The following is a 20,912-nucleotide window of genomic DNA, read 5'->3' as shown; positions in this document are numbered from 1 at the left end:
GGGATAGGGACCAAACGCAAGCTGCTCCACACTTGACCCTGTCCTGGCCACCCAAGAGAGCACACACTCCTCTCTCTCAGCTCTTAAGGAGTCACGTAAGCAGCCAAAGCCACGCCCTAGGGCTTGTACCCCAAAGCCATTGGCTAAATAGAACAAATTCCCACAACAAAGCTCTCTAGAATTTTAGGAATTAAAAGACCTTAACAATCATGGAGAAGGGCATGTATTGTTCAAATTCCTTCTGCAGTAACCACCAAGCTGATCCCAGCCTCACAACTTGGAGCCATGACCAGACAGCTTACTCCAAATCCAACAGCTCTTCCTGGCTTAACCAACTGTGTCTGCAAGACTACACCTACCCTGTCCCTCTTGTGAGTCCGACATGGCACAGATTGTCATAACTCCTCCCAAATCTTTTCCTCCCAGCTCTTCACGGCACTCTCCCACCTTCAGTGGCTGCTCAGGCTCCTCTCTGAAAGTCATTCGGGGACCTGGACCTTTCTCCCACGGGGTTGCATCCAAGTGGGACAGACATCTCACCACGCAAAACCCAATCTCTCTCCAGTGGAGGAAAGACACACAAGCAATGTCAATGCATTGACTTTAATAAGGAGGCAGAGAGCAGGGAGAGCTTCCCTGGAAGCTCCGGCATGGTGTTCGCCAGCATTCACGGTATTTTGGGCCATTGTTTCTCATGAGACCAGGCGGTGTTGTCATCGTCACTGGTAAGGCTGATCCTCACGTAGGGCTGGAGGCAGCACGTCTGATAAGTTCTGCAGTAGAAGTAGGGCTGCTCATCCTTTTTGCAGGAAGACCTACAGAAACCTCTGTTACCCATGCATTGAAGGACAGGATTTTTGCCTGGCCAAAAAAAGGGGAGGAAAAATGATGACAATTAATTTCTGCTCACCAGTGACATAGATCAGGGAGTCAGGAGCACGGAAAAGACCTCAGAGTGACAGCGAGCTCCACCGTCAAGAGGGACAGAGTCGATTTCCTTCCCTTATTTGTCCTGCCTCACTCAGCTGAAGGCTCTGGACGTTAGAGTGAGAAAGACAGCTTGACATCAGCACAAAAACAAACAGAGGGAAGGATGGAACAGAGCAGAGGACCCGGCAGCAAACCCACACAGCTAGAGACAACTTGGCAAAGCGGTCACAAACATTCGCTGGGAGAAGGCTTCTTCAGCAACTGGTGCTGCTGGCTGCTAGTGTGAAGCTGCCGAACAGAAGCTACATCTGTGTCTCTCACTCTGCACACAAGTCCTTTCCAGACAGATCAGGGGCCTCGGTTTGCAACTAGACGCATTGAAAGCAACACGTGAGGGCATAGGCACAGGAATTTCCTCAGTAGGATGCGAAGCGCACAGGAAGTAACCCCAGGAATTAACAGATGGGGTTAAATTAAATGAAAAGGCTTCTGCATAGCAAAATAAACTATCAGCAGAGCGGACAACAATGAGAGAGCAGTCTCTGTCAGCTAAACCTCAAGGCAAGAATATATAAAGAGTGGCCAAAACCAACTCCATGAGCTAGAGAGATGGCTCAGTGGCCATGAGCACTGGTTACTCTTCCAGAAGACCCAGGCTTGATTTCCAGCACCCACATGATGGTTCACAACAGTCTGTAACTCCAGTTCCATGGAATCCAACACCCTCTTCTGGCCCCCACAAGCACTAGGCTTGCATGTGGTGCAGAGGCAAACATGCAGGCCAAATACCCATAAACATAAAATAAAATCAATAATCTTTATTTAAAACCTCAGACACCAAAAAAGCAAAACTGCCAATCAGTAAATAGGCCAATGAGCTTTTGATAACTGACAGTTATTAAGAGAAGAAACACAAATGGTCAGTAAGTCTTTGTTTGTTTGTTTGTTTGTTTGTTTTTAGACAGGGTTTCTCTGGGTAGATTTGCGCCTTTCCTGGAACTCACTCTGTAGACCAGGCTGGCCTAGAACTCACAGATCCACCTGCCTCTGTCTCCCACTGCTGGGATTAAAGGCATGTGCCACCACCACCCGGCTGCCAGTAAGTCTTTGTGAAAGTATCCGATATCCACTGCCGGTAGAATTAACTGGTGCAGCCCCTGTGAAAATCAGCCTGGAGGCTTCTTGACCAGCTGAAAACAGAGCTATCATGTGACTCGGGTATATACCTGGCATACCAAAGGCTCATGCAGCACTTCCAGGGCCCCCAGGCCACATAGTGCCACTGAAGGACATACAGAGGAGAGAATGCCCCTCCCAGATAGGGTGGCATCAAAGGACACCAACTTTGGAGCTGGAGCCTCCAAGCACACTGTAGTGAGGAGAAGCCACTCCCCCCTCCTGCCTCCACGTCAGGGCAGAGCCCAGAATCTTATACTACACAAAATGCCCAGGCCTTGATCAAAAATCACTCATCAGAACCAGGATAATCACAAGCCAAATTTTAAAAAGACAATCAACCAAACCTGTGTTCAGAACACCAATGGTTCATTCCTGTTCCTTCTGAACTGTACCCCCCACAGATGCACATAGCGTAGTCTCTTTAACCATTCCTATATTTAGGAACATTTTTGTTGTTCCCAGCTGTGTGGAGGGATGGCTCAGTGGTTATGAGCACTTGCTGTTCTTGCAGAGGACCCGGGTTCAGTTTCTAGCACTCACATGGTGGCTCACAACTCTAATTCTAGGGGATCCAAATCCGTTTTCTGAACTCGGTAGGCACCAGGCATGCACATGGTACACACACACACACACACACACACACACACACACACACACACACACACACCACAACACACACAGGCAAAACACTCAAACACAAAAAATGAAAATTTAAAAAATGAGCTCCAGAGTCAAAGAATCTGTCTCAAAAAATAATGTGGAGGAGCTGGAGAGATGGCTCAGTGGTTTAGAGCACATGTTGCTCTTGCAGGGGACCCAGGTTCAATTCCTAGGCCACATGCTGAGTCACAACCATCTATAACTCTACTTCCAGGGGATCTGATGCTGTCTTCTGGCTTCTGAGGATAACTGGCATGCATGTGGTGCACAGATACATAAAATAAAAATTAAAAATTTACAAATAATTTAACAAAAAAATGTGGAGACTTGATAGAGGAAGACACCTGACATGTCAATCTCTGGGCAAGCTCACACATATACATTCACCATGTGCACACGAATGCACATTCACGCACATGCACACATATGCATTCATCATGTGCACACACATACAAATGCACACTCACATAAATGCACACATATGAATTCACCATATGCACACACACGCACAAGGAATGGCAGTTTGTAAAAAACTAATCAGATCTTAGTTTGGAGAAAGGCAATTAACCTACAAAGATCAGATCAAACTCTTGGGAAAAAAAAATACAAATATAGGCCCTTACACCATATGTCTGGATACTTAAAAGTGATTAATCAAGCCAGCAAGAGAAATATGTAAGTAAAATATATTCTATGTTCTTTTGTGAAACAGCCCTCTGGGATGACCTAGTTAGGATTCAGAATTCTCGGACTCCTCAGCGTTCCTGTAGAAACATGGCAGCCTTTGGGCAGCTGCCTACCCTCAACCCAGCACTCCCCCCTCACATCTTCAGATCTGCATACACTAAGGAGTTGCTCACTCATTAGAACATGTGGTCCAAGCCCGGCCACGGCCCCTGAAAACAGAATGTGACAGCTCTCCCCCTGCCTAGTGGTACATCCCAGAAGGTTCTGTGGGTGAAGCTAGGGAACAGCCCACTTAGCTTCAGGAAGTAACCTCAAGGATTCTTTGGACACACAGCACCAGGCCCCACGGATCAAAGCAGTAGCCTGGAGGCAAGGTGGGCATCACTGGCCCCATATCTCCTCACCCAGTTGGGAGGAGCTTAAAGGAAGCCTAGAGGAAAGGCAGGGTCAGGAGGGGAGGGGGTATCTCTTTTCCTACTCTCTTCCTGTATCATAGGGAACCCCATCTATCTCAAAGGCATGTGTCACGCTTCATAAAGCACCCCCCATCCCCCCACCCTCCCACCCCCACCCTTCACCCCCACCCCCTGCCAGGTCCTTGACCTCACCAACAGGGGAAAACAACTACGCTGTATAAATGAGGCTCCAAGATACCCAGTTCCATAGATTCCCCATCAGGATCCTTAAATTCTCCATTTCTAGGTCCCACCCATGTTAAATTATCCATCCAAATGATGTAGACTTCTGTCCCTTGCCACCCCCTGACAGTGCTTACTCTTCAAAGGCCTATGGAAACTGACAAGACGGCCCTTGGATTCTGTGCTCTGTGACCATTTAATTATTATTATTATTATTTTTTTTTTTTTTTGGTTTTTCGAGACAGGGTTTCTCTATGTAGCTTTGCACCTTTCCTGGAACTCTCTTTGGAGACCAGGCTGGCCTCGAACTCACAGAGATCCACCTGCCTCTGCCTCCCAAGTGCTGGGATTAAATTCCTGCGCCATCACAGCCCGGCCTAATTATTTTTTTTTATAATTTGTTTATTTTTATTTTATGAGCATTGGTGTTTTGCCTGTGTGTATGTCTGTGTGAGGGTGTTGGGTCCCCTGGAACTAGAGTTAACAAACAGTTGTGAGCTACCATATGGGTGCTGGGAATTGAACCAGGGACCTCTGGAAGAGCAGTCGGTGCTCTTCACCTCTGAGCCGTCTCTCCAGCCCCGCCCACTCAATTCTTATTGTAACCCTAAGCTACATAATGTTGTTGTGCGGCTTTCCCAAAAGCAGGATGCTGGAGCTCTGACAGGGTTATAAACAGGATCCCTTAGTGGTGAGAGGCAGAGCCGGGATGAGCAAACAAATGCATGAGAGAATGCAAAAAAAGGAGCATGAACAAGTTCATCTATGTCTGAATAAACCGGTACCTTTCATATTTGGAAACCTTCTGGCCCATGGAGCTATGAGTTCTGGAGCATTACAAGGTATTTCAGCTGAAATCCAACGATTTAGCTTCCACTCAGCCCCTGTCCACCCTTGACCAAGATGAACCAACACTCTAGGCATCCAGGGTTCCTTTAAGTCTATGGTTCTGCCCACCCCAGGCTCCCCTCCATTTACATATGTCTCAACAGCCACTCCTGGGGCTGGCGGATGACACCATCTCCAACACTGTGCTCCTCACTCCACTACCAAGGTCCAGCCCTGAAGACCCCTCTCTACTGCCTCTGAATTCCATCCTTCCATCTCCCCACCCCAACCCATTCTGACTGACAGACACAGAAAACAACTTGGGAATTTTAATACGGTGTAGAGACTAAGGGACAAGAAGCAACGTCCTTTCTATCAGTAGTAGGAACTTTTCTTCTTTGTAAGGATTTCTGTGGACATCGTAGAAGTGGTCTGGTCAAGGATTCCATCAATGGCCATAGTAAGGAGGTTAAGCAACGTTTGGGGACACAGCGGTGTTTGTGACTTCGGAGCACATGACACTTTCTTCATCATCTTTGCACATCACCCGCAGTGTCTGTCCTTCCAACATGCATCTTTGGGGCACAGGAACAATTGTTAGGCATGTGTTAGTGTTGCCCAAGTGACGGGCAAGAACCAGCGGAAGAGAGGGGAGCAGGGGAGAAACAATCAAACAGTTGCGTGAGCAGTGCCACCCTGGGTCCCAGGAAAGGCGAGCAGGCCGCGAGAGGGAGGGCGCAGAGGTGACTGCTCATGGAAAGCTTTCAGGAAAGTTCTTTTATATTTTTGAGACAGAGTCTCAGCTCCTGCCCTGAAACTCGCTCTGTAGCCCAGGCTGGCCTCAAACTCACAGAGATCCCCCACGCCTCTGCCTCCAGTGCTGGGATTACAGGCCTGCGCCACCACATCCAGCCAAGGAAAATTTTTTCCCAAGTTTCTCCCCATCTATCATCCTGCCCCCCACCTTCCTCCAGAATCAGTGTGTGAAGGAGGGTTCTACCTGTGGAGCCTGGGAATGATGGGAAAGGGACAATGTCCATCTTTGCATGAGTGAGCTGAGGAGACTCAGTCACATTACAACAGAGCCAGCTCCTTAATAACAGGTGACAGAAGCCAGCGAGCCTCAGCCCCAGCCACAGCCCCCTGACCTCATACTCATCTAGTTAAAACTCAAGACCCAGTCAGCCTCCTGCCTCACTCCAAGCCAAACCCAAATCCAATCAAGTCATTAGCCCAAAGCCCAGCTGCCTGCCACCAAGCAGAATCCAAGCGCCCTGCATACCAGGCGCTTACCCCACCCTCAGCCCAAGTCCAGATTAATGCCAGCAACAGCTCTACTTAAGCCAAATCCTCCCCTCTCCATCTTGTACCAGGCCACCAGGAAATACAGGTCCTCACCTCTAGTTCATGTTGACACTGTCACCCTAGCCCCTGGGTGCTCCCACATCAGGAATCACCCCTAATCAAGTCCCCAGCCTGAACCCAACCCTTTACCCCTCATCCATCTTCTAAGTTCCCACCAGAATTCTATTCTTGCCCCCAAGGTACCAGACCCCCAAAAACATCCTTCATGCAGCCACTTAGCAAAACAGATTTTGAGAGAGAGAGAGAGAGAGAGTGCGCAGCATGTATGACAGGACGATCTTGGGGTACCCTTTGAAGCTGTGTAAAATGACTTGGGTCTTGCCCCTGTGAAAGTGAAAGGAAAAAGCCAGAGACGGACCCCAGAATCCTAAAAGAACCCGAGTTACCTGACATCACCAGTTCCGTCGCCACAGACATGGCGAGAAGCAGGAGAAACAGCTTCATGGTGGCAGTACCCAGGGGAAGGTGGCAGGAGCTGCAGGATGCGTGCAGCGTGCCCTGAGGCGGGGGTGAACCTCCTTTTATCAACAGGGCTGCGGGTAGTGATGGAGAACAGGAGGCATCTGTACAAGGTCAGCCGGACTGAAGGACAGTGTGCAGCAGACGGATGTCTCAGCATACAATGGGAGGGAGAGAAAGCTGCTGGCACCTGAGCCAGGCGTGAAGGACTTCCCTCCTAGGAAGGACAAGAGTGAAGTCAATTTGTTTGGACTTTTGAGGCCCATGATTAGTTGACTAATTCACACGTGAACACACGTTAAGAAATATTCAAGTTTTTCGGTTAGTTAGTCTTAGCTTTCTTCTCTCTCTCTCTTTTTTCTTCACACACAGATGTATGTCTCATGAAATCTTTGACCTTCCCGTATGTTCCACATCAAGGCCTCAGCCTGCATCTCCCTCTGCAGGCCTCCAAGCTTCCTCAGATGGCTGTTGCCTCTGCCTGTCATTGTAGGCATCTCTCACAGGTGCTCTGAAGCACAGTAAGCTCTCCTGTGGCCTTCATCGATTCGAGTGGGATTTTCATATCTATTGTACATGCTTCATCTTCATTTCTGTCACTGAGATGCCAGGAGCTTGGCTCAAGCTGTGCCCTTCAGAAGATGGTGGACTAGAAAATTCTCAGTGTGGGGAGATGGTAGAGCCTTTAACAGGGGGAGCCACTTAGAGATGGGCAGATGGCTAAGTGGGTAAAGTATTTGTGTGTAAACATGAAGACTTGAAGTCAGATCTCTAACACTCATGAAAAAGCCAGGCTCAGTAGCAAACATCTGTAATCCTGGACTGGGGAGGCCAAAATACAATGACCGTAGGGCTTGCTGGTCAGCCAGTCTGGGCAAGTCAGTGCACTCCAGATGCGTTAGGAGACTCAAAAAATAAGGTAGAGAGCAATTGGGAAAGACAGCTAACACTAACCTCTCTCTCACACACACACACACACACACACACACACACACACACACACACACACACACGTGCACTACGGCAGGACTTAGTGCAAGGCCACAGGATTTTACAGCTAGAAGATATGAGGGATCAGCCTAGATCCCAAGAAAGTGGATTGTTGTAATAAGAATGAGATTGAGCTCTGGTCATCTCTGGATTCCTGCTTTGCCATGTGATCTCCACCACTGGGATGCACCCACCACGAGGCCCTATGTGAGGTGGTTCAGATGAGCCTGCCTAATGAAGGAATTTCCCCAAATTCGTTTTCCAGCCTTTGATATTCTGTACTAGAGACTAGAAAACAGACTATTATGGTTTATAACCCTAGCACAGGACTTCATCTTCATAGTAAGATATTCATTCAGCTGTTTTAATAGGCGTTGCTCCCAAACAATGATTCCCAAACACAGACATTGATTGTGTTCTTTGTCCATTTCTGTGTCTAGTTAACGGCAGCAGTTTCCCAGTCAGCAGGGAGCTTGGGTCCCTCTACATCTTCTCAGACACTTTCACCTGCTGACCCAGGAGCAGCTCCGGTTCCTACCTCGTGGGTGTGGCTGGGAGTGGGATGAAGTGTGATACTATTTCTCTGAAAGAAGTGGCACACGCTATTTTTAGTCCACTGGCCAGAACCCATTCCCACCAAAGCCAGCTCCAGGATATGCTGGGAATATTTTCCTTTATTCTGTGCAATGAAAGCTTGTTCAAAGTCAAGGTCCGACTCATTAAAGGAACCGACACTGAGGAGAACTAGAGATATTTAGAACCTAGCTTTATATACAGAATAATATTTAATAAACATTTGCAGGCTCAATAAATAATAACTATTACTCCACTGAGTAAATGACTATAGAAAATCAATATCTTGCATTGGGTGATGCTATGAGAGTGGTCATGTGGGAAGGCAGACCGAGCCCTTCCGAGGACCAAGCAGTTCACTAGATTTGGAGATAGGGAGGTCTGCCTCCTGGTTTGCTGTGTTCTTTTTATTTTTAAATTATGTCTTCTGTGTGTGCACATAAGTGTGTGTGCTCAAATTGTACCTGTAGCCCATGTGTTACATATGTATTGGATGTGGGTGTGTGCGTTCATGCTGCCAGTGTGGTGGGTGCCTGAGTAGGAGTTTGCAAACACCCACTGTTCTCAGACCTTCAAACATGGTGTCCACTCTCTCAGTCCCCCCTACACCCCGTGACTCTGGAACGTGACAGTGGCTTGGGAATTCTCCTACTGAGCTGGAGATGTGGGACAAAGCTAGGGGGAGTGGCTGAAGGAGATGTGGAGAGCTGGGGCTGCCAGTGGAGGCAGGACCTGGGGTGATGACGGGGGAGGTGAGCTTTGGCCAGAGGGCCAACTTGATAGCGGTTGCTGTGTGGTGTCTGTGGGAGAGAGGATGAGGACAAACTGTAGTGTCCAGCTTTAAAAGTCTCCCACACAGGAACAGCCTGGCCTGGCCAGCTCTGCAGGCCTCCCCAGCCTCCACCCTTCCAATCTGGGCAACTATGAATCCCACATGGAGGAGAAGAGGAGACACTGGTTATCAAGGTCCCACAAATGGGCCTGCATAGGCCTTCAACCTGATCTCATGGGCTCCTCTCACTAAAGCAGTTCAGCCAACAACAAGGTCAAAGAAATGGGAACCCACACATACCACCCAAGTCTTTGATGAAGACCCTTCTCCTCTGTGCATTCACACTCCATCTGACCAAGGTCCTGTGGGGCCTGTGGTCCAGAGGGAGGCAACATGGATGGCCAAGGTTTCAGAAAGCATGGCCAGAGTATCATGGAGAGGGCGGGATCCGAGCCAACGCTCCACATCAGCACATCTCCATAAGAGACACAAATGCCAGAGTGAAGTATTTCATCTGCAGATTTGTGTGTGTGTGGTGTTGAGGGTTGAAGCCAGGGGCTGGTACATGCTACACACGTGTTCTACCAACAAAGCTACATTTCTAGTCCTTTTTTCTTTTCTTTTCTTTTCTTTTTTTTTAAGCTGAGGATCGAACCCAGGGCCTTTTTTCTGTAAGTCTTCAAAATAATAAGGGTACCACATCACCTCAGATCTCAGGAATTTATTTTTTATGATTTTAAAAATAAATTAGGATTTTATTTACTTTAACCTGGTGAGATGTTCATTGTCCATTATTACTGGATTCATGTCATTCTGCTCTCAAATTGATCCTTCCAAGACCTCCTGTGTCTAGGAATGAGGGTCCCAACCTTGTGTATGGAGTCAAGAATGCCTTGGGTGAATATGTAAAGATGGAATGAAGTCCTGAGTGAACACACATTCACTGTTTGACATGGGCATGGCCACATTAAGGACCAAGACCTCGGGCCTGCAGAAACTTAGAGAGGCCAAGCCTTTCTCTGGTCCAAGCAGAAGTGTTTTCAAAATTGGCCAGTGTGTGTAAAGTCTGGTAACTGCAGCTTCCTCCTGGAAGTCTACATTCGGAGACTGCCCACCCACAAAGACCTCCCAGCAAGACTAGCCAACCTTTCCCCCTGTGCTACATGTAATAAACCTGTTGAGATTCCAGGTTGGTGAGGTAGCCGATGCCACTCCATCCAAGTGCACAAGGCCCGCCTGCCCCTAGTGTTTCTGTACTTGTCTGTGTGTCTGTCCTTTCTCCACTCCCTTGCTGGCACTAGTCGGTTTCCAAACCCAAGCCTGTTAGGATGCAGCAACTTTGGTCTTTGCCTCTCTGCTTCTCAGGATCGGGGTGTGGCTAAGGCCCTCTGGCTGCTCACTGGATGGTTGTAAGAGGGTTCAGGATTGCTGTTCCCTGGGAAGTCTCACCAAAGCACACTGCTGTCCACATGCCAAACCCATCTCCTCTCTCATCCCAGTCAGGCCCAGCCTCCATGTATTAACTGGGGTCCTCCAGAAACCCAAAAGAAAGACAAATAAGTTTGTCTTTTAGATGTGGATTTATTCTACTGGGTTACAAAATACGGTGGAAAGACTTCAACAGCACTTGTCCTGCCACAGAGAGGGTGAGAAGCCAGGGGTTGCTAGGTCCAAGAGGTTGGGTGACCACTGGTACCAAAGGTTCCTGGAGAGTCACTAGTCCTCAGTCCATGCTGGAGGCCTGAAGAAGCTGGTTCCAATGTCAGCAAAGGAATCGGTAGCAGCGATGGGAAAATGAACTTGGTGGAGAGAGGAAAGGCCCACAAAGCAAACAGCAAACAGTCATCCTTCTCCCTTCCTCTTGTTGGTCTGGGTCATTACCAGACCATGCCATCCACATCAATCAAGAGCATCCCCCACGGACGCATCCACAGTCCACAGGCCAACCTGAAGCAGGCAATTCCTCCTTGAGGATCCTAATCAGGTGGACATGCCTGAGAGGACAGCCACCTGAAATGGCTTCCTTGTGCCTAGATCTCCCTAATGAAGACAGTGGGCACGCAAGACAAGGAGCAGTACTTAAGAACAGGTTAAGTACTACGGTAAAGTCTTGTGAAGATCTACTTATGTTTACTTTATGTGTGTAAGTGTTTTGCTTATATGTATATAAGGGCACTGTGTGCTTGTCTGGCTCCAGAAGAGGTCAGAAGAGGGCATCTGATCCCCTGGAACTGGAGTTACAGAGGGTTGTGAGCTGCATTGTGAGTGCTGGGATTGGAATCCAGGATGTCTGCAAGCGCAGCCAGTGCCCCTAATACCCCGCAGCATCTTCAGCCCCTATGTTAAACTCTTAGCATGTCACTTCCACACACTATTTCTTTAAACACAGTAAACACATGTTAATAGTCTTACTAATACACACCAATCTTGAGAGCAGGCCGTACCCCTCTCGTATGCCATGTGGTGGCATGGGTGAGGGGGAGATGCCCTCCTCCCCTCGCCCATTGCACAGTGGAGCTGACCCTGTCGGCAGAGGCACGGGTGAGCTGACCCTGAGGGTTGGGCATTTGGCTCAGTGGCAGAGCACTTGCCTAGCAAGCACAAGGCTCCAGGCTCTGGGTTCGGTCCTCAGCTCCAAAAAAAAAAAAAGAGAGTAGGATACCTGGCCACACCCCCCTCATCTGCCACTTGATGGAGAGGGCAAGGGAAAGATGCCCTTGCCCCTACCATCTGTGGTGGTCTAGGGAGCTGACCCTCCCCCCTTACCAGCTGCAGCATCTCGCCTGGGCAGCACAGCAGACCTCACCCTATTGACAGGGATCCTGGTGAACCAGCTCTGAGAATGTGAGCATTGCAGATCTGTCCTCACCTCTCATCTGCCGTATGGTGGTGTGGCAGGGGAAAGATACCCCCGTCCCTGTCCCCCAACCCCGTCCCTCACTGCCTATAGAGGTTGGAGAGCTGGCCTTGAGGTCTTAAGAGCAGGAGAGCTGTCTCTGCCCCTCATCGGCTGCAACACTCAGGAGAGTGGCCCCTGCCCCTTGCCTGGGCAACACAGTAGAGCTGGCCCTGGTGACCCGGATGTGGGAGAGCTGACCCTGAGTGTGTGAAAGCAGGAGAACTTGCTCCTCCCCTTGCTCATTGTGGCAAGGGGTGAACTAGCTGGGGCAATGCTGGAGAGCTCACCCTGGTGGTGAGGACAGGGGAGAGCTAGCGGGCTGATCGACCCTGCAACTACCCAGGACCAGAACCGGGGTTATGAGTTGGCCCCCCTCAATATCCACCCCATCGGTTATCTGCTAGAAGATCCCCACGTGAAGGAGCCGGTCCTGCAGACCCAAAGCTTCAGGATCTTCACAACACAGGGCAACAACAGGATATCCAAGAGTTGTCCCACTGAGGGAACAGAAACCAGGGGCCTCAAACCAGACCAATGACTCTGCAGTGAACACTTGCAAGTGAAGATATATGTACAAAAGAGTTTACTGCGTAACTCACTGTGATACACCACAGCTTCCATGATGAGATTTTTCCTTTTTTTAATTGTCTTTTTTCTCTTTTTCTCTTAAATTTTATTTTACTTTGGTGTGGGCGGTTGCAAAGGCAGAGGGCAGATGAGAAGGTGTGGGGAAATGAAGGGGGTTGAGATGCATGATATGGAAGACACAAAGAACAAATAAAAAAAAAGTTTAAAAAGACACCAATTTTGGTCTAAAGACAAGAGCACCTTGTCATTGGTGAGAAAAGCTGTCATCTGGGGCTGAAGTGCACAGTGCCTGGTATGCCAAGGGTCCTGAGTTTCATACCCAGCGTGGCAAAAAAAAAAAGGAAAAAAGTCACCTTTGGCTAGGACTAGATGACACAATGAGACATGTGGCCAAGATATGACATTTTAGAAAGCATTAGCCTGAAAGTACCCCAAGAGTAACAGTACCCCAAGAGTCAGTGCCTGTTGGTATGTCCAATCCAAGGCATCTCCTTCCCACCTGGCTCTGGCAAAGGGAAACTCCAGACGCAGGCAAAGTTGGTAGCACTGTTCGCTCAGCAGCCATGGGCTCCTCTTCAAACTCAGCTGCTGAGGCCCTTTCTGTCTGGGAGTCACTCTGTCCTTTGTGTGTTTGTGGGAAGGACAATCATCTCCCACTATAGAAGGTGCTAAAGACTCTATAATCTCAGCACTCAGGAGGCGGAGGCAGGTGGGTCTTTGTGAGTTCAAGACCAACCTGGTCTACATAGCAAATTCCAGGACAGCCAGTGCCCTGAAGGCTAACTGCCACTGCCATTAACAGTCAGAGCTCACCATATATCTGCTGTTGGACCCTCTCCTTCCCTAGTGTACCGCTGGCTTAGTTCTTACCAGCATAGTTAAGACCCAGTGTCAGAGACACCGACTCCTAACTGCACATCTTCAAGTTAAGTTTGGACATTTCAAAGCTTTGAAAGTCTAAGGCTCAGTTGCTTTACCCAGAATTGAGTTCAAGGCCATCCCCCTCTTTTGTTTCTGGAGGAGACACAGAGTAACTGTTGAGGCCCAGTGGAAGATGGGAGAGAAGGATGCTGGCGTTTTATCTGAGCCTGTTCTGGAGTTTATCACTTCCTGGAGCTCCTTGCTCCTCTGGCATCTGTCCTCCGCTTCTCATCTCCACTCCAGCCTCCGCCTTTCCAGAGGCTTCTCCGACCCTCAGTACTTCCTTTGTCTTCACCTCCCAGAATCAGCCACTGCTCTCCTGAGGCAGACAATGCTTTCCCTGCTCCAGGGGTGGACTTTTCTGACTTCTCCCCATAAAAACTGCCCAGGCCACTGGAAACTCAATAGGAAAAATAGAGGAGTGACAACCAACTCATATCCCATTGCCTATGGGCCAAGGACAAAGATGTTGGGGAGGAGAAGCTAAAACTTAAGGTTTCCTGTCCTAAAACTAGTTGTTTAGTTTGTCTGGTTGTTTTTGAGGCCCAGTTGGCCTCAGATTCCTGATTCTCCCCCACCTCTACCTCCCAAGTGCTGAGTACACACCATTACCTGCAGCAAAACAAGCTCCATAACCTTGGAAAAATACTCAAGGAATGATTGTTAAATAAATACCAACTAGAGGTCAATTGCCTCCAAAGTTCTCTCCTGAGTACAGGCATAAGAGCTGGGCTTTCAGCCATTCTCAGGGGTTTTGTTGTGGTAATTCTGGGTTCCTAAGCCTGGTGCAGGATTGCACTTTGGTCCTCTTGTGGCTGGATGTGGCCATGACACTGTTGTTGCTAGTGAGCTATGTTATCACTAAGGTCAGACCAGCTAACTGCCAGTGGAGAGATCAGCAAAAAACAGCAAAAGTGGTCAGGATTTCACAGTAAGACAGTGTGGAGAAGCACCCCCAGCTGAATGGTAAGGGGATATGGAGCAGGACAGGATGGAAAGTTTGCCCCAAAGTCAATCGACATTTATTTATTTGTTGGTTGGTTGGTTGGTTGGTTGGTTGTTTACGTGCACACCTGTGCTAAATTCGATCATGGAAATCAGAGGTCAACCATGGGAAGTTGCTTCTCACTTCCTACTGTGTGGGTCCTGGGGACCAAACTCAGGTTGTCAGGCTTGGCAAGCACACTTGGATTCAGATTTTAATGACTCTTGTGGATAAACTAAATACGTTTTGCTTTATGACATGGCCTTGAGTCTTTGATGACCAGAGATGGAATAATGGCTAAAAGCTGAGTGTTTGGATGTCCAGTTGATAAGGAGTACACTTGCAATGGTTAACTTTGACTGCCAACTTCACTGGATTAAGAAAACATAGGCATTAAGGAGAAATAAGGATGCGTCTCTAAGGGAGTTTCCAGGGAGTCTTCACTGAGGAAGAAAGGCCCACCCTGTGTGAGTGGCATCAGTTCGTGGGTTGGGGTTCCAGACTAAAAATGAAGCCGCTGGTGTGGGGAGCAGCAGTGACTATCAGAACTCACCTCACACTGCTTGCGGACTACAGATGCTTTTGACCAGCTGCTTCACTCCCCAGTCACCATGTCTTCCTCCCTTAAGCCCTTCCTCCCTTAAGTTGCTTCTTGTCAAGCACTTGGTCACAGCAACAAGGAAAAGTTCCAGCACTGTGTTGGATGGGTGTGTTAACTAACCCTTTTGCAACACGGATGTCTGTCATCACACTGCACAGCCTAAGTTCACATGCTTTTCTTGACCATTAGGACATGTTAAAGAGTAGGTGAGATGAAAAGCTCGCACTGCCCCTAATATGTGGTAGACCCAGCTGCCCCGGCTGTGTGTACAGTTGTTAATACACTATTTGTGTATGTTTCCATCCCATCAGGCATGACAAGGAGGATAGAAATGACCTAGTACATGAGGGCTTTGGGTTCACACTTCCCTGATGCCTAAAGACGCTGGTCATTTTTTTCATGTAATTATTGGTCATTTTTGTTCTTTTTGAGTTCTTTATATGTCCTGGATACTAATCCTCTGTCAGATAAATAGCTTGCAGACACCTTCCCATTCTATATTAAAAATGGCAATCAGCTGAGTAGTGGCGGCGCACGCCTTTGCTCTCAGCACTCAGGAGGCGAAGGCAGGTGGATCTCTGTGAGTTCAAGGCCAGCCCAGTCTACAAAGTGAGTCCCAGGACAGCTAGGACTGTTACACAGAGAAATCCTGTCTCAAGCCACTCCCCATCACCCCATCCCACCCTCCCAAAAAAGAGAAAATAGCAATCATTGAAGAAAAATAAAATCCTGGAGAGGGTGAAAGGCAGACAGAATTCTTTCGTGGGGAAAGTGTGAGAAAGTAATGGGGGTGAACACGGTCAAAACATATTGTATGCCAGATGAAAATGTCACAATAAAGCTACTATCTTGCACAATCAATGTACCCTAATAATATATGTTAGAAATAAAGCACCTGAGGGGGTATGCACAGGTTACACACAAACAGTGTAAGAGTGTATATGAGAGACTTGGGGGTACACATATTTTGGCATTTCCAGGGATTGCAGAATCACAGACCACAGGAATAACTATACTTACATCATGCCTAGATTACTTATAATTACTAACACAGTGTAAATGCCATGTGTATAGTTCTTGAATATATTGTTTAGAAACAACTAGAAAAGGCAGCCTGCACCAGTAAACAATGAAATTTGTTCTGAATATTTTTGCCATGCAATTAGTTAGCCTCACAGATGTGGAACTCCTAAGGAAGGTGAACTAAATGCACAAATGCACCTTTTGACCACATGCCTTCTGCTGACATTTGGCTACGTATACAAAGAGGAGAACCCAAAAGTCAGCCCATGTTGCTTTAATGAAGCTCAGGGGACAGCCAAGGTCAGAATCTGGGTGGGTCCACCTTCATTTTGTCTCCTCAGTCTTCAGAGTGCTGTGACAGCTGTGGTACATTCTTGGGCTTCACACAGCACATTTTGCCCTTCCAGCAAAAGATGTAGAACTTTTCGTTCTTGATGCATTGGTCGCGGCAGATACCCTGAGATTTCCAGCACTTTTCAGGGTTCCCTAATCAGAGCAAAAACAAGGATGCCTGTGTCAGTCACGAGGTTCCAGGTAGAGACCAGAAGGCCGGTCAATAAAAGAGGTGCCATGGAAGGAACGGTCACCTCTAGAGGTTTAGGGAGGTCATATCACCTCACCTCCTCTGTGGACACTTCATCAAATCTCAGCCTTCATAAATGTTCCCTCTTGGAAATGCAGTAGGTTACAAGGGTTAATGGCACAGTGAGTTATGAGGCTAACAAAATGAACATTGGAATCTATACCCCTGGGTTTGAAATCTGTGTCCCAAGCCACCTGGTAGTCCCTGAGCTGGTGACTTCCTTCTTAAGAATCTGTTCCCTCTTTTCTACAAGGAGATGTAGATGTCTCAGAGAGTTGTGGTTATTGGTAGTGTAGAGGGTGCGTGTAGCTCAGTTGGTCCTTGCCTAGCATGTTTGAAGCCCTGGGTTCCATCCCTAGCATAGCATAGACTGCGCATGATGGCCACAGCTGTAATCTCAGCGCTCAAAAGTTAGGGGCAGAAGGAATCAGGAGGGCAAGGGTATCTTCAGCAACACACAGTGAGTTCGAGACCAGCTTCAGCTACATGAGACCCTGCTTCAAAAGAAATAAAAGTAAAATGCAAAATAAAACTAATTATTAATTAATTTGTATAAAAATTACCACCAGTATCAAATAAATCCAGCTATGAAATGACAGGACTTCAGCAAAGATTGAGCAGTTTGAGTTACTTTACAAGGAAAAAAAACCTGAGTTTGAAGGGACACATTAGCCAATAGTGAAAGCTAATGGCTTAAGAGAAAGGCAAAGTGGAAAGGATATTTAAATGAAGGAGAAAAGACCCACAACTGGTCAAAATGCAGAGAATTAACAGCCATGGGGAGTCTGACCCAATTACTATATCTACAATACAACCTACCTTGGGTTGTTGCCGAAGGGGGGTAGTACAGAAGAGAAGTGGAAAGACAGTGGAGACAGAGGGCCAGGACACCAGCTGCTACTGTCTTCTAGACATGACTGGGATGCTACGCCCACGAAACCTAACAATATGGCTGCATAAGCAAGACCCGTATGACCACACCAGTAGATGTGACAGTGTGGATGGGAATCTCACCAGACCCCACCCCCTAGATGAAGAACCACAGGCAGTCAATGGCTACTCAGAGGGGGAGAATCGGTTTTCTCCAGGGATGAGCTCCCTGATAAGGTACCTCAAATGGTCAGCCCTAAACAGACACACATATGAGCAGCACTGTATGAATGAATGAATTCAGTAGAATATATACGTATATATGAAGAGGTCATAAATTCAAGATGGAGTGTCGGGGACACAGTGGAGTTGGAACTCAGAGAAAAGAGGTGGATATTATATAAAGTACTTGTGCATGAAATTCTCAAAAACTATAAAATATTTTAATACAGAAGGAAAGGAAGAGTGAATCCTAACCACTAGACCACCAGAGACACTGGAAAGAAAGCATAAAATAAGGAGAATCAATAGTAGTGCCAGCCGCTGATAAGAAATACAACACACCCCAACTAGGAGGCACTAGGGAAAAATAAAGAAGGAAACAGAGCAAATACATCAAACTATGGTCAATAACATTTCCTCCAATAGAGAAATACTTGAAATGCATACCAAAAGGGCATAGTGTGCACCTGACAGGGCTGAACCAAATGGGATGATTGTAGCAACATTACTGGGCATTACACAGAAAGGAAACAAAAATGTTTTGGGCAGTCAGGCTACACACACACACACACACACACACACACACACACACACACACAGGGCAGGGTTAGACTGAAACTTATTGATAATCCTGCTTTATGCCAGAGTAAAGATTGGTGTCATGTATTTAAGATACTCATGTCTTCCAAGGACAAAGGACAGCAAGGAACTGTTCACATCTGAAGCTGGACAAACACTGCTGCCATATGCTTTCCTATGGGCTCTAATGGGAAAAGAGTTTCAGACCGGTGCCTTACAGAAACTCAAACTAAATGACAAGTTAAAATCAGGCCAGCAGAGCTCAGTGACAGAGTGCCTGCCTAGCATGAACCACAAAAACACAAAAATAAAATGAGTACATAAAAGACTCAGTGGCAGCTGGGCGGTGGTGGCGCACACCTTTAATCCCAGCACTCGGGAGGCAGATGCAGGCGGATCTCTGTGAGTTCGAGGCCAGCCTGGTCTACAAAGCGAGTTCCAGGACAGGTGCAAAGATACACAGAGAAACCCTGTCTCGGAAAACAAAAGCAAAAAACAACAACAACAACAACAACAAAAAAGACTCAGTGGCTACTGATGTGTCCTGATGAATGAACACAATACAAAGATGGGAGTATACTAAGAACACGTGCAGAAACTGTCGGTGGCCTGAGAACATGTTACTATAGAGGTGTTTGTGGTAAGAGACACTGAAATAAGGAAGTGAGGTATAGCCTATCATTGCTAGCAGGCCAGGTTTGTGACTCGGTGGCAGTGTGCCCCCCTCTCATCCACAAGATCCTGGGTTCCATCAACACCACTGCAAAAAGAAAGAGAAATAAAGGTAGGTTGTGAATTTGAATCAGAAGTACCAGTAAGAATTCCTGGGCGTTTGTTTTTAATAGATTTTTTTCCCCATTTCTGGTCATTGAAAAACTTAGAGACATTGAGCAGCCAGTAGAAATTAGTATCCAAGCCGGGCAGTGGTGGTGAACGCCTTTAATCCCAGCACTGGGGAGGCAGAGGCAGGCGGATCTTTGTGAGTTCGAGGCCAGCCTGGACTACACAGTGAGATCCCGGAAAGTCGCAAAGCTACACAGAGAAACCCTGTCTCGAAAAACCAAAAAGAAAGAAAGAGAAAACAAAAGAAAGAAAGAAAGAAAGAAAGAAAGAAAGAAAGAAAGAAAGAAAGAAAGAAAGAAAGAAAGAAAAAAGAAATTAGTATCCAACTCTTGGAACCTGCCTGGAAACTAATTTTTTGGTCCAGAAATTAGAAGGCAAGCCTGAAGCATCCTATCACACAAGACTGTGGAAGCTCCTGGAGACAAGTAGGGCTCTATCAGAAAGATGGACACCTCAGATCAAAGACTCTCCCACTGCCCGAGGAGAGGAGCTTGTACAGCAATAGAAAGGTTGGCAGCAACAGATTGAACGCGTGGCTTAGAACCATTAGTCTAATCTCTGTGAGTTCAAGGTCAGCCTGATCTACAAAGTGAATCTTGGGATATCCAAGGCTGTTACACAGGAAACCTTGTCTTAAAAATCAAAAACAAACAAAGTAAAAAAAAAAAAAAAAAAAAAAAAAACCATTAGTCTAAAATAAATCATATTTAACTGAGCAATGATGTATCCCCTGTCTCCTGAAGCCAGCTGTTATTGTGGGAGAAGAAAGGGGAATTGGAGAGGCCTGGAGACCTAACCATTTCTCAAGGCAGAACTGTATCACAAATCCTAAGAGACTTGTGCAATTGGCTTCCAGTTCATCTGTAATCCCTGCACCTCTAACTCCCAACTTCTGCTAGTTCCTGGGAACTCTCGGATGAACTACGGAAAACGAAGAAGCTGCCTTCATGGCACACCAGAATTTCATGTGCCCAGTATTGACCTGTCAATCAAAATCAGAAATTAGGAAGTTGAAATGCAGAGGAGTAAGTTGGCTAGCAAGTTCTAACCCTCTAATCTGAGGCTCTTCCCACTGCCCCAGACAATGTCTCATACCCATCCGGCATTCCACCCAGGCCCTAAGTGCCCTGGCCAGACCCACTGTCCAACTCTGACCCTCTGAAGGGGTCTAGGTTACCTGGAATGACCTGTGATAGCAGCAGCAGCAGCAGCAGAGCCATAGCGAACACCACAGTCTTCATGGCTTCAGGAATCCTGAGGTGTTGGCTGTGTCTGTCAAAGTACAGGCCAGTGGGAGAAGGTTCTGGATCCCTGCTCCTTGTAATCAGCTGGGACACACATCCTCAGAGGCCCACGCATACAGCCTGCCCTGAGCCAGCTGCCTTCCTCATCCCTAGGCCTCCACACTCACAGTACTGACCACACACTCCCACGCTAACACTCCTTTTATCCTCTCAAAGACCAGCAAGACTAAATCAATCCTACAATGGTCAGAGTATATCACTGTAAGTATATGTCAGTCTCTGTCAGTTCTGCCCAGAATCCTCCACTCTGGAGGAAAAGGAACTTGAGAACCCCGACTCCTTGCTGAGAAGCTGTTCACACATGACGGCTGCTGAGGGAGCAGGTCCGTTGTCTTTCAGAGTCTGGCCCCTGGTAGATTGACTATGCTGCGGTGAATGGTCACACATCCAGGAGTCTATCGGCAGCACAAATT

At 47.5% G+C, this 20,912-nt stretch overlaps 2 protein-coding genes across 2 annotated transcripts; both read right to left on the bottom strand.

Annotated features, from left to right (window-relative positions):
• Positions 1-667: 667 nt before the first annotated feature.
• On the bottom strand, positions 668-6,731 carry LOC118581436 (beta-defensin 19-like). The gene is made up of 2 exons (XM_036183541.1): positions 6,674-6,731; positions 668-861 (listed from the first exon to the last, which is right to left on the bottom strand). The coding sequence occupies exons 1-2, from the start codon at positions 6,729-6,731 to the stop codon at positions 668-670; spliced, it is 252 nt and encodes an 83-aa protein (XP_036039434.1).
• Positions 6,732-16,435: 9,704 nt separating this feature from the next.
• Positions 16,436-20,436, bottom strand: LOC118581963 (beta-defensin 122-like). Its single transcript, XM_036184353.1, has 2 exons — positions 20,373-20,436; positions 16,436-16,584 (listed from the first exon to the last, which is right to left on the bottom strand). Exons 1-2 carry the CDS (start codon positions 20,434-20,436, stop codon positions 16,436-16,438), a joined length of 213 nt encoding a protein of 70 aa, XP_036040246.1.
• Positions 20,437-20,912: the final 476 nt, after the last annotated feature.

The sequence above is a fragment of the Onychomys torridus genome, chromosome 4 (genome assembly GCF_903995425.1).
Source record: "Onychomys torridus chromosome 4, mOncTor1.1, whole genome shotgun sequence".
Taxonomy (NCBI): Eukaryota; Metazoa; Chordata; class Mammalia; order Rodentia; family Cricetidae; genus Onychomys; species Onychomys torridus.
This window is presented reverse-complemented; position numbering and strand designations above follow the sequence as displayed.

Bases quoted from the DNA above. Each gene is read 5' to 3' on its own strand.
- LOC118581436 (XM_036183541.1), bottom strand. From the start codon at position 6,731: ATGAAGCTGTTTCTCCTGCTTCTCGCCATGTCTGTGGCGACGGAACTG. The intron at 862-6,673 runs GTAACTCGGGTT...TTTTTTGGCCAG, and splicing joins GACGGAACTGGTGATGTCAG to GCAAAAATCCTGTCCTTCAA.
- LOC118581963 (XM_036184353.1), bottom strand. From the start codon at position 20,436: ATGAAGACTGTGGTGTTCGCTATGGCTCTGCTGCTGCTGCTGCTGCTA. The intron at 16,585-20,372 runs GTAACCTAGACC...TGCTCTGATTAG, and splicing joins GCTATCACAGGTCATTCCAG to GGAACCCTGAAAAGTGCTGG.